This window comes from Brassica napus, chromosome A1, assembly GCF_020379485.1.
Source record: "Brassica napus cultivar Da-Ae chromosome A1, Da-Ae, whole genome shotgun sequence".
Classification (NCBI taxonomy): domain Eukaryota; kingdom Viridiplantae; phylum Streptophyta; class Magnoliopsida; order Brassicales; family Brassicaceae; genus Brassica; species Brassica napus.
Genome location: NC_063434.1, coordinates 27,325,725 through 27,338,053, shown reverse-complemented (window position 1 = coordinate 27,338,053; position 12,329 = coordinate 27,325,725). Strand labels below are relative to the sequence as shown.

Below are 12,329 nucleotides of genomic sequence, written 5' to 3'. Positions count from 1 at the left end.
TATATATCGAGTTAATATTGGGTTTTACAACTAGCTAACTGTGATTTATATATTGTTCGAAAACGAATTAATATTGGTTCTTACAGCGAGCTCATTGGTTTAATGGGAGGGTGGAAGTAGAAATGCAAATCAACCCACATGATTTCTTAACTTTTTCGGAAATTGAATTATTATTTTTCAATAGTACTAGACTATGCTTTTCGGCACTATACCATACTAAGAAAATATGGAAAAATATAGTTTATTTAAATGATACAAATAGAGCTAAAAAGTAACCGAATATTACTATAATTTTTTAACACTAGATTAGATACCTATAAAATTATAAATTATGGATGATATTTTTTGTTCTATGTTGCATATCTTTTATAGGGAAGCATTTTTTCATTAATGAACTTTTAATCAAAGGAGTATAAACTTCATCTATACTTGTTTTTCCAAAAAATCCTTACTATATCGCATTGACGTATTCACCCTTTTGGTAATTTCGATCGGCGAAACATCAAATCCCTATTTTGTTTTCTTTGCTCGATCGGTACAAGAAAAATAAATCACACCAGATTCGTATCCAAACCGAACCAATTTCCATATATATCTTCACAAGAATGTCAAACCAGTTATTAAACCGGCGAAAAATTAAGAAAATTTGCAACAAACAAATCTTCAAAAAGAGAAAGAAATACATATATAGCTCTGTACATTATCAACAAAGACGAACTATTACTTTGTAATACTTCGTATCTGAACAAAAAAAACAAGCAGATCAATTACTCGCTAACTTCCAAAGATTCCTCTAAAAAATCGTCTCGTCGCCGATTAGATCTTGAAGGTCACTTGGCACGGTTAATCCAAGACGAAGCGACTCCATGACGCGCTCGAAGACAAGAACGTGGCATGGGATTTGTAGAACTCCTTTTTGCTCGTAACCATACTCCTGAGCAGACCGGTTTAACAAACCGATGAAAACCGGGTGGTTAAGTAGCTCAGCGCTCACGACGAACCTCTCCATCTCCTCTCCTACGTAGACCGGTACGTAACCTTGGGGAACACATGATGTATGCTTCTTTGAGCGGCGAGCCATCGAAGACCGGAGGAAAGATTCGGGACGGCGGCTCTGTCGTTGTGAATCGGACCGGAGGAGGTTGTAATGAGCGGAGTCGGCGACGCGGGAGAGACGGCGGATCAGATACTTCATCTTTGAGCTTTGGTTTGAGATATAGGGAGAGAGAGAGAGAGAGAGAGGAAGTCTTTTGTAGAGTGATGAGACTTTATTGAGAATGAATGAATGAATGAATGAGAAGATTTTGTTGAAAGTGAGGGAAGGTTTCAGGTTTTATATAGAGGCGAGGGTAGTTTTGGGAATTTGGCTTAAAAGTAAAGTAGGTACGGGAAGGGGAGTACTTGCCAGGTACACTTGACTCGTTAATTTTGAGGACTTTTTAAAAAGAATATATAAATAATACACCCACTTTATTAAAACAAAAAATTCTTTGATTATAAAAATAAAGGATTTGGTTTATTTGAACTTATTTCTTGATATTATTGTTTTGTATATAAAACTTTTGATTTTAAATAAGATATACGACTATCTTTAAGTTAATACAACAATTCAAATCCTAAAAAAATTTGGTAAATATTTTATATAGCTATTTTATATATATAACGATTTATGTATGTCTTCATGGCTGTGATTCTATATTGTTGTGAGATTTTTTCATTTAGATTTCAATAAAAATCGTGCATTATCGTTAACTGGAGATATCAAAATAATACAGAATTAATATAGTTGGTATAGGTCTTTTTCCACACACAAAAAAAGAAAGAAAGAGATTTAGGTCTTTTATTAATATGAGCAACTCACTGAACCAACTTTTACTTGATGATAGATGGTGATGAGAATCTTATTAAAAAGATGGTATTATGTATATTGTCATTCTTTTGATCTATTACTTATTCGTTTTTAAAGTTGTCGGTAAAATACATTGTATATTGTCATTATCATAGCAGTAGCGTCATTCATTTAATCAATTATATCGTCACGTCTCAACATTTTTTAGTAGTATGATGAAACCAAGGTGAATAACAAATTATTATGAATGGAAAATTTAGAACACAAAATGTGATGACCCCCTTTACAATGCATAAATGCTTCTAGAATTTGGACCAAGTGACGTATGAACCATTGTGTAATATTATGAATTGTTTGAAAGTCAGATTATACAAATAAGTCTACATATACTCACCCCAACGACTTAAACGACTGCATTATTCATTTTGTTTTCTTTTGATCATATTCAGACCCTACGATCGTTGAAATTAAAACAAAATCATCTACTTGAAAGTTTCCATAATGTACTACTTATTTTCTCAAAATATAACTTATCATCCACTGTAGTCTAATATTTTCAAATGATAACTAATGGAAAACTAACAAACTACGTTTTCATTGTGTAAACACAATATATGTCACTCTCACAATCACAAGCCATTCACGGATATAATTGTGATAACTAATGCAGAGAGTACATACAATACAATAACGTCTTGATTGATCCAAACTGTAGAGAAGTGAGTCACATTGTATTTTACAATAGACGACACGATAAATTTTGATAATAGATCTATATACATATACCTTGTAAATTTGTAATACGCTCGACGAAGCATGCGTCTATGCAATTTACTCAGACCTATATAATTATTGACAAAATTAACTATAGTTTTATGATGGGACTCGCATAATTGATATAGGCCAGATCTAGTATGAATGCTAATTTATGAATTTCACATATATCTATTTCTCATATTATATTGTTTTAAAAATAGTTTGGCGCGTGGAGCTAGCAGTACTATATAGCCTATCATAGTAATCTTGTGCGTGGATATTGCCAAGACCATCACCATGTGTGTGTACGTTAAAGATAGAAAAAAGTAAAAGCAGAATTGCTGTATAGGGTCATTCTACATTCTGTAAAGATCATAACTTTAAAGACAAGTATATGACGTGACCTAATTTTATCTGCTTGTCAAAAGTGTTTGTCCCCTTTTTACTCGACTTGGGGGGTTACAACTTTAGACACCTTTTAGCCTCCTAACTTTATTGTAACTATGCTTCATGTGGATTAATCAAATTAAAATAGTCTGGTACTTAGACAATAGAAACTTTATAAATATTATATACTGGATACTGCCATGCATCTTTGGTATGCTTCGTTTAGAAATTTGAATTCCCACGTATTTTTAAGTTTTACCACAATTAGAGTTTCAACTTGATGACATAAAGATTAAATTCTAATAGAAAAGGAGACTATAAAAGCAAAGAAAGTAGGGTGAAGACTGTGTCTACAAAATTACAACAAGCTCTCAGTAGTTGATTCCTCTACGACTCATTCTTCAATAATTTCCGTTGAACTCCCATGTTTCGCGTTAGATTTGATTCAGTTTCTTGAAGATTTGAAAATGCTCAAACCTCATGTAGTTTCCTTGTTCAATACGATCACTGGTTTTAGTTTCGATTGAGGGACCCTTTTTCCGTAGAAGTATAAACTGATATTCCAAATCTAGAAAATACAGCTAGAATCATGCAGCATTTAATAAATTATCCAGTGGATTTTTCTTTATCCGATATAAAACTCAAAGCTATCCAATGTACACAAACTGACTATTTCGTGCTGTTTTCTTAAAAAGTAGGCAATTATTATGTTATTTTCTGATGGTAGTACTTGCTCATTGATATTTTGGTTAACAATTAAGTATTATATGTTTAGTTGATCTGATTCTTTTAAAAGTCACTTAGCATCTAGTATGTTTAGTTGGTGATCCATCTTGTTTTTATTCTTTTTTGCCAAGATGTATCAGACTTAAGATGCTTGCTTGCAAGCTCTTTTTTTCATTTATATGATATTTACAATTTAGCAAAAAAATTAAGTATTATATATGAATGAATAAATATTCAAACGATAGATATAAAATATTGAATATAAAATGCAAACAAACAAATTTGTGACAAAAAAAAAAAAATGCAAACAAAAAGCATCCGATGCTCAGCAAGAGAGGGGATGTGATTAAGAAAATAGTAAGACAGATAATCAAACGTATTATATTAGTTTATTCCAAAAAACACAGAGGAGAGAATATTCTTCCAACCGCAAAGGTTACAAGGGACTATGAAGGCATTACTCCACACGACAACAGCTTGAAGCTTCACTCTGATTGGTTAGCTGTAACGCGGTACGCGCTATTGCATCATTAATGGAGTATGTAAGGTATGTCACCGCTTGATATTTATTCATGTACTTACTTCTGCGAATGTTAAACTAATTACGTGATGATGCTAATTCCAATTTGATCAGATTTTTTCGTTTATAGAAGAAAAAAACACATAAGCGGCCAACCTTACTAAGCATTTAGTCGTGTAATTAAAAGCACCGAATAAAACTTGATAGATAGAAGTATACAGTAGCAGTAATAAGAGAGGAATGGAGTCACGTGAAAGGAGTTATGGGGTAATTAATTTGGATTATATAAATACGTATTGAATTAAAATATCCGTACGGTACAGTCGTACACGATAACCTACCCACTCCAACCTCTTTTTCTTCGTAACGTGCCATACCGTACAAACCAACGTGACTATTTCTTCGCAATTTAATAAGATTAACGAAATAAGAACGTTAGAGCACCTCCAATGGTGTTACCCACCATTGGAGTCCTTAACATTAGTTTATTATTATTTTTTTTTTTTTATGAATAGTCAAGGACTCTAATCACAAATATTGTTCCAATGGTGTTACCGTTAAGGAATCCTTAGAAAATTATTAATAAATTTTTTTAAAAAAAAATTTAAAATTTTTATTTATTGAAAGAGAAAATAGAAACATACAACAATTAAACATTTTCATCATTACCAAACTTGTTCCAAATATTTTGGATCAAATCAAATTTCAATTGTTCATGCGTATGTGGGTCACGAACTTGAGTACGTATTTCAAGCATAGTTCGGAGATTTGAAGGCCTGCGAGTATATGACATATCCACCTCTGAACTTCTACTCGATTCTCCTTCTTCAAACTCTGATATATCACACCCGCTGTATCCATTGCGTTCATTTTCCACTATCATATTGTGCACTATGATACATGTTCGCATAACCATCCCTATTTGGGTCTTGTCCCACAAAATAGCCGGGTTTTTAACTATTGCAAATCGAGCTTGCAATACTCCGAAAGCACGCTCCACATCTTTTCGGGTGGACTCCTGAACTTTAGCAAATAACTGTGCTTCAGGACTTTGAGGGTTTGAGATAGATTGGATAAATGTTGACCATCTTGGATATATGCCGTCTGTGAGGTAGTAAGGCAAACCATATTGGTGTCCGTTTACCAGGTATTGTACCCTTGGAGCTCGACCTTGTAAAATGTCATCAAAAACAGGAGATCGATCGAGGACGTTAATATCGTTTAAGGTACCTGGAGGACCAAAAAAAGCGTGCCAAATCCAAAGATCTTGGGAAGCTACAGCTTCCAAGACAATTGTTGGCTTTCCTGATCCACGGGTGTACTGTCCTTTCCAAGCGGTTGGGCAATTTTTCCACTCCCAATGCATACAATCGATGCTTCCTATCATTCCCGGGAAGCCGCGAATCTCTCCAATATCGAGCAGTCGTTGAAGATCCTCTGGAGTGGGTCTTCGCATATACTCTTCTCCAAATAAATCAATTACCCCTTCTGTGAAATTCGTTAAACATGAAAGTGCCGTGCTTTCACCAAGTCTGAGGTATTCGTCAACGGCGTCAGCCGCACAGCCATAAGCAAGCATACGAAGAGCTGCCGTACACTTTTGTAGTGGAGATAGACCTAATCTTCCGACAACATCTCTTCTTTGTTGGAAGAAAGGATAATTTTCTGAGAGACGATCGACAATACGCATGAAAACGTCCTTGTTCATGCGGAAACGGCGTCTGAATAAATGAGGCGGAAATGTTGGATTTTCACTGAAGTAGTCATTCCATAGACGGGTATGGCCCTCTTCGCGGTTTCTTTCGACATATGCACGTTTTCTCTCTTTCTTTTTTTGCTTCTTTACGATGTCGTTGTATGTATCTTCCAAATATTCATCGACAGCTTCATCTAAAGCCGCATTTAATCTGCGATCCACTTCATCTCCCATATTTGGCTATATTTCGTTTAAAAAAAAAAATTATAATCAAAATATTGAAGATCATGTCTATAATTATGAGGAAATAATAACATGATTTGATGAACATAATCTAAAGCCGCATTTATAATGTACTATGTTTCATTTATAAAGGATTCGGAAGATCAAAATACAGAGACTCATAAATAGATCCCCAAGGAAAAAGTGGAAAAGTTTTCGCAAAAAGTTAAATTATTTCAGTTCCTTCATTTTAGACTACAAAAACGGTTATGCAAGTGAGCTCATGATGATATAGAGAAACTCGGTCTTTGACTAAAACAAGGGAACCTACTGATTTTCAAGTATGTATACGGTCTTATATGTTAATGATCGAACTTGAAATTTCAATCTAAATTTGGCAATATAATCCAGAAAGTTTAGCATTTAAACTTAAAAACCATAAATATAATTTTATGCAAATAGGAGTAAACATCACTTTTGGAATTCATTCAAAGTTTAGGCATAAAATATTATTAGATTGGAGAGTTTAATTAAGCGAAAGACAATGTTGAGAAGACTTATTACCTTGTAGCCTTGATATGTGAAGACTTAAGACTTTATCAAGCGAAAGACAATGTTGAGAATTCTTAAACGTACGTTTGATACATGGAGTGGTTCAAGTTTAGAGTACAAGAAATGAAACATTACACACTGCCTTATAAAGGCACGAAAAGTTACATAGAACCCGTGACATGGTTATAAAAAAACAATAGAAAGCCGCAGCTAAACATACAACCCGTGAACCTCTGAATTGGTTCACATGCGCAAGGAAAAAAGAAACACCCGTGACTGAAACAGCATCATTTGTCTTCATGTGGCACATGTCTTGTACTTCACCTGAAACAAAGCATTTGAGATGAGTCAGTAAAGTAGAAAAAACGCAAACATTGTAATGCAAACATAACTACCACTAACAAACCATCACTCATGACAACAATTCAGACAACAGTTTCGTTTTCAGAGCCAATTCCATCTCATTGAGTGGCTCTGGTTTGGTTAGCAAACTCTCTAGCAAACTTTGCTTTGAGATTTGCTTTTTCAGCTCCATAAGTCCTTCTAGCTTGCTTAACTCTTCATCTTTTCCAGTTTTGTGCCTCTTACCCGCAGCCTTAGCAGCCTTAACCCCCACCGGTCTTTCTTCTGGCTCTGGCACTGGAGTTGCCTTGCGCTTATCCTTGTCCTTCTCCATATACGTAGAACACCATTTCACATCGTGCCTAAGCTCCCTCCACGCATGTTCTAAGTTGAACTTCATGTTGTGGTCACTGTTGAAGATATCCAACGCAGCCTTCATCACGTCATTGTCGTTTTGCCCGCTTCTCTGTTCCCTCAAGGCCGTGTCGTAGCAGCCAGCAAACTTACAGACCAGATCATTGATCCTGGCCCATCTTTGCTTGCATTGCCCTAGTTCTCTAGGCACCATCCCAACGAGGAGAGGACTGGAGTTGTAATACTCTACAATCCTCTTCCAGAAGGCAGCGCCTTTCTGTTCGTTAATGACAATTGAATCTTTGCTGGTGTTGAGCCAAGCCCCAATGAGGACTAAATCGTCCTTGACAGTCCACTTTCTCCTTTCTTTCACACTTGCCTCTTGCGGAGATTGGGTACTAAACGCCGGAGTTTCTAATGAGTCAAGGTCAACTGCCCCTTGACTCGTTAACAGGTTAACAAAACTAGAAGAGCTTTCCATTTAGGAGTTTGTAAAGAGTATGAATAAAACTGTGTGATTCTCTACTAGAAACTAGTAAGATTAAATAAGGGATTCTACATTCAATACAAGTAGAAAACTGTCCTATCACAACAGCTATAGAAAATTTAATGGTCGTTAAGCTAAGCATTTATAACTACACACTCTACAAGTTCATTAACGCAAAGTGTACAGATTTCAAACTAAACAGGTGCCTGTCCTATCCGTTTCTATTCAAACAACTAAAACTAGTAACTAGCGAGTTATATAGTAACTAATAAAGTTCAGTTAGACTAACCTTAGTGCAGTAATTCAAGTTCTGTCACCCGCTTTACCAGCATTGCAACCTGTGCCTGTACAGAGAACAGGTAAACCAAACAATGGTTTAGAAATGTAGTACAAACAACTAACTTTATTATGAAACTGACAATTGAATCTCACCTTAAGTGCCTCACACTCTCTGAGAAGCTTCTCATGCTCGTGAACCCGTAGTTTCAGCCTCTCAACCTCTTCTGTCACACCCGTAACCCATGGTTGCCTGAAATGAAGTCCGTCATTCTGCCAAACAAAATAGTGGAAATTGGTCAAACAACAAACAAATAAGGAAGAACAAGAATCGCATATAAATAAATGAGATAGAAATAAAAGTTCACACCTCGAAGTCTTTGCAGATGAAGTATCTTTTCCCAGGGAGGTAGTCGTAAGTGTCCTCTTCATCAACGGTTTCCTTCGTGATTGAGCCACAGGGGCACAGTTTGGGAATGCCCTGTTGCGCTTCTGCAACGAAATCAACCATGCTGATGTACGCTTTGTGTGCTTTCATATCTCGAAGTTCTTCCTCCATTTCTGTACCTGCAACGAAAACAAATCCAGCCTCAAACCTTTTATCGAGTGTGAACCGACAAGAAAACCATTATACGATTTCAATCCAGAACAAAACCCTATTTCGATTTCATTCCCGACGAGAACAACAAACAATCCTATCTAAAAGAACAAATTAGCAAACGCAGAAGAAACCCCTAATTCGAATAAAATCCCCAATCCCATTTACTCAATCCAGAACCTGGAATCGCGTCAATAACAACACAACATCGCCTCGAAAATAAGAAAATTACAAACCCAGACAAAAACCCTAATTCGATTGAAATCCCCAATCCCATTTCAAACCCTAATTCTATTTAAACCCCACAATCGAACCCTTTCAACCGATGAAATGAACATGCATCAAGCCCAGAAGAAAAATTAACAGACAGAGAAGCCGGATTTACCTTCGACAACGACGATCACGATTCGCCCCTCTATCGCCTCCGTCACGCCTCTGGTTTTTTTTTTCCTTGGGTCGAACAAATGAATTTCTTCGCGTTTTTTTTTCACTCACCCCACCAAAAACAAATGTGACTCCAGCCACTCACGTAACGCCAGCGCATTACGGATTCCGTCCTTTTAATCCTTAATTTAGGATTCATCCTTAGCTTAATCGATATTTTTATTGTTTATTTAATCACAAAAAGCTAAGGATTACACTTAAGGATTGACTAACAACCCGCGTTGTACATGCTCTTATGGGGCATACTCTCCACTATCACAATTGCCCGTTACACGCCGTTTACTTCGTCGACTAAAAAGACTTTTTCAGCTACTTACAATACAACTAGATTAGATTGATATACACGATTCTGATCTTAGTCTCTATTACTAATGAGTCCGTACGAACATTTCTGCTTCCGAAAAGTATTGAAGAGCACATCTCAATGGATAATGTCACTGAACACCGTCTTATACGCTTTGGGAGTGTTTTATATAAATAATAATGTCATTTCCTTATCACTTAATGCTTGCAGCTCCAACAGCAGAGGTGAGGTTCAACGCTCACCGGGTGGATAACATTGTGATGCAGATAAGTATTTGGAATATTTCCAAAAATCTTGTTATTTATTTGGATTATGATAATTTCCAGGTTGGTCTCAAATTAAATATTTACTTTTATTTTGTAATTTCTATATTAATATAACTAATAAAATAAATAACAAGATATTTGGAAATATTTCAAATACTTATCTGCATCACATTGTTATTTAAGCTACTGATCTTGCTTGACACGACCTTGATAAGTATATCATCAATTCCTTTGCTGTGAGAGTCAGATTTGGTTATGAAGAGCATATCTCAATGCTTAATGTCACTGAAGTAGTGGCGGATGAAGATAAGGCAAAAGAAGTTGAAGGCTTGAAGCTTTTACAAATTGATGGAACTTGTTCTACTATAATCATGATTGAAACACAAAATCGATATAAACTTTTGGACATGAATGCACGAACATTAAGTCAGCCAGACAGCCACTTCTCTGTGTTGTCTTCATAAGTGTTTGGATATTCAGGAATGTAATAATAGCCATCGGCCGTTTATACCTTACAAAAACCGAAATAAATAAAATTTAAACTGCTCTTTCTTTTACATCAAGGGGACTCCATGAAAGTTATTTACTAGACTATTGTTTATTAGTTTGGTCGAGCCTAAGCTTTAATGGGCCGGGCCCATGTAATTAATATGAGGAAAATGAATCTTCTTCTAACCTTTAAAGTTTAAACCCCCAATTTCTCTGATTTTTCTCCAATGGGAAAGCTGCATAATTACCTTTACATCCCTATCCTTATTGATCTTCTTCTGGGGGATGAAGATAAGGAAAAGGAATTTCTATGTGTAATAAATAATCTGATGAAACTTTGTTATATGAAAAAATCTTGAGCTTTTCATTGCATCTAATCTCTCTCTTGTTCTAAGACATTTCTTGTTTTTCCTTAATGTTTTTTTTTTGCTTCATTAATAAGTTGAAAAATAACAAAACTGTGTTGCATAAACAAAATGACGAGGTTAACTCTTTATTATCTCTAAAAAAAAACATTAAAACTTGCAGAAACAAGAGACTTTCTGCTGAATAGTACTGCAAAGTATAACAAAAGAGAAAAACAGAAGAATCTAATCGCAGAGAATGAGCCTAATCATAGCAAGAACCAAACATGAAACAGAGAAGAAGAAGAGCGTCACGAAATCTCTCGCGGACCATTTCTTCACAACCTTCGACTCAACCCTCAAGCTCTTCGCCCTACGAAGAGCATCCACTTCCTTGAGCAAATCAAACTCTAACCCTTTCTTCTTCAACTCCTCAACGCACTTCCTCAACAGCTTCGCGTCTTCTTTCTCCCTCTCCAGCAACTTCTCAAGATGCGACTCAACTTCAGACTTGTACCTCACGGCCCAGATGAGTCCGAGAGAAGAGACAAGGGAACAAAGAGAAGGGATCCATGATCTCTTACAGGCTGATAAAGAAGAGGAAGAGGAAGCGTGGAAGAGAAGGAGGAGAGAGATGGAGTGGAAGAGGAAGAAGAAGATGTAGAGCTGAGTGATCTCTCGTCGCACGGAGTCAATCTGAGACTCTTTGTGTGAGACGCGGTTGAGGATGAGTTCTTCTTCTTTCAGCCATTGTTTCAGGAGAAGCTTGTGTGTCGGCGTGTCTGCGATTTGGTGAAGAGGGTGTCTCGTCTTTGACTCCATGATTGGTGGATTCGTGGTTTGATCTAAGGCCATGGAAGTGAGATAGAGAGAGGCGTTAAGAGTTGTAGTGTACAGAGGAAAGATGCTGATTTGATTAATAAAGCGGCTCTTTCTTTAGTAACGGCTAGTTTTTTTATTTATTTCAAATGTATTCGAAATTACGGATCTATCCTCTGGCTCTTAACGGTCATCAACAAAAACACGGCTCGGGTCGGCTCCCTCTCGCATTCACATGAATGGGATTGTGGCCCATGGGCCCATCGAACACTAAGCCGTAGGATGCCCATTAGCGCTTATTGCTAAGTTTATACATTACATGGCCCATGATATACTACTAAGGTTGAATTTTTTTTTTTTTTTGAATAAATGTTAAATTTTATTCAGAAAAAACTTTTTTACATCAAGTGTGCTACTTTTGTTTCCCTACAAGACAATAGATTTCATATAACTATCTATTTAAATCATGTGTGTGGCTGTGCACCAAACCATGTGATTAGACCTTCCTCAAAGTAATCTCCCCTTCCTTTTTGTGATAGAAGTTTCAGTTTTATGAATTTATCCACAATCTTTATCAATGTAGTCTCATCTCTAGGCTTCTCCCCATGCCTGCGTGCATTCCTCTCCCACCAAACTGTATGCATTGTGGCTTGCAGAGCATAACGAAGAATGAAAGTCTTAATGGGTGTCAGCCATGACTTCGAAACCATAACTATCAGTTCACTCCAATTCGCAGTAAAATCCTCAGACATCAATCCTTCCACCAGTTTTCTCCAAACCATCCCAGAATATCGACATCCAAAGAAGAGGTGAGCATATGACTCCGGCGCTTCATTACATAGAGTGCAGGTTGTATTTATAGATCCATTCCATTGCTGCATCCTGTCAGTAGTCTGCA

General features: G+C 36.3%; 4 protein-coding genes across 7 annotated transcripts; all 4 read right to left on the bottom strand.

The window, feature by feature from the left end:
* Nucleotides 1-561: 561 nt before the first annotated feature.
* On the bottom strand, nucleotides 562-2,274 carry LOC106375083 (auxin-responsive protein SAUR72). The gene has a single exon (XM_013814978.3). It carries the CDS (start codon nucleotides 1,193-1,195, stop codon nucleotides 794-796), a length of 402 nt encoding a protein of 133 aa, XP_013670432.1. The 5' UTR covers nucleotides 1,196-2,274; the 3' UTR covers nucleotides 562-793.
* Nucleotides 2,275-4,591: 2,317 nt separating this feature from the next.
* On the bottom strand, nucleotides 4,592-9,509 carry LOC106375084 (putative nuclease HARBI1). Of its 4 annotated transcripts, XM_013814979.3 has the most exons (6): nucleotides 9,151-9,506; nucleotides 8,538-8,734; nucleotides 8,324-8,440; nucleotides 8,181-8,235; nucleotides 6,721-7,032; nucleotides 4,592-6,174 (listed from the first exon to the last, which is right to left on the bottom strand). In XM_013814979.3, the coding sequence occupies exon 6, from the start codon at nucleotides 6,166-6,168 to the stop codon at nucleotides 4,888-4,890; it is 1,281 nt and encodes a 426-aa protein (XP_013670433.2). In that variant the 5' UTR covers nucleotides 6,169-6,174; nucleotides 6,721-7,032; nucleotides 8,181-8,235; nucleotides 8,324-8,440; nucleotides 8,538-8,734; nucleotides 9,151-9,506; the 3' UTR covers nucleotides 4,592-4,887. The 4 variants fall into 4 exon arrangements, with proteins under 4 accessions (XP_013670433.2, XP_048604126.1, XP_048604167.1 ...); XM_048748169.1 differs by having other exon boundaries at nucleotides 8,181-8,440; nucleotides 9,151-9,509; XM_048748210.1 differs by lacking the exon at nucleotides 4,592-6,174 and having other exon boundaries at nucleotides 6,760-7,032; nucleotides 9,151-9,448.
* LOC106374122 (glutathione S-transferase T3-like) lies at nucleotides 7,121-7,885 on the bottom strand. Its single transcript, XM_013814214.1, has one exon. The coding sequence runs from the start codon at nucleotides 7,883-7,885 to the stop codon at nucleotides 7,121-7,123; it is 765 nt and encodes a 254-aa protein (XP_013669668.1).
* A 1,236-nt stretch (nucleotides 9,510-10,745) lies between the features above and the next one.
* BNAA01G30280D lies at nucleotides 10,746-11,542 on the bottom strand. Its single transcript, XM_013814982.3, has one exon. It carries the CDS (start codon nucleotides 11,465-11,467, stop codon nucleotides 10,859-10,861), a length of 609 nt encoding a protein of 202 aa, XP_013670436.1. The 5' UTR covers nucleotides 11,468-11,542; the 3' UTR covers nucleotides 10,746-10,858.
* Between the last annotated feature and the right edge of the window lie 787 nt (nucleotides 11,543-12,329).

Coding starts and splice junctions, on each gene's coding strand:
- BNAA01G30280D (XM_013814982.3), bottom strand. CDS start 11,467: ATGGCCTTAGATCAAACCACGAATCCACCAATCATGGAGTCAAAGACG.
- LOC106374122 (XM_013814214.1), bottom strand. CDS start 7,885: ATGGAAAGCTCTTCTAGTTTTGTTAACCTGTTAACGAGTCAAGGGGCA.
- LOC106375083 (XM_013814978.3), bottom strand. CDS start 1,195: ATGAAGTATCTGATCCGCCGTCTCTCCCGCGTCGCCGACTCCGCTCAT.
- LOC106375084 (XM_048748169.1), bottom strand. CDS start 6,168: ATGGGAGATGAAGTGGATCGCAGATTAAATGCGGCTTTAGATGAAGCT.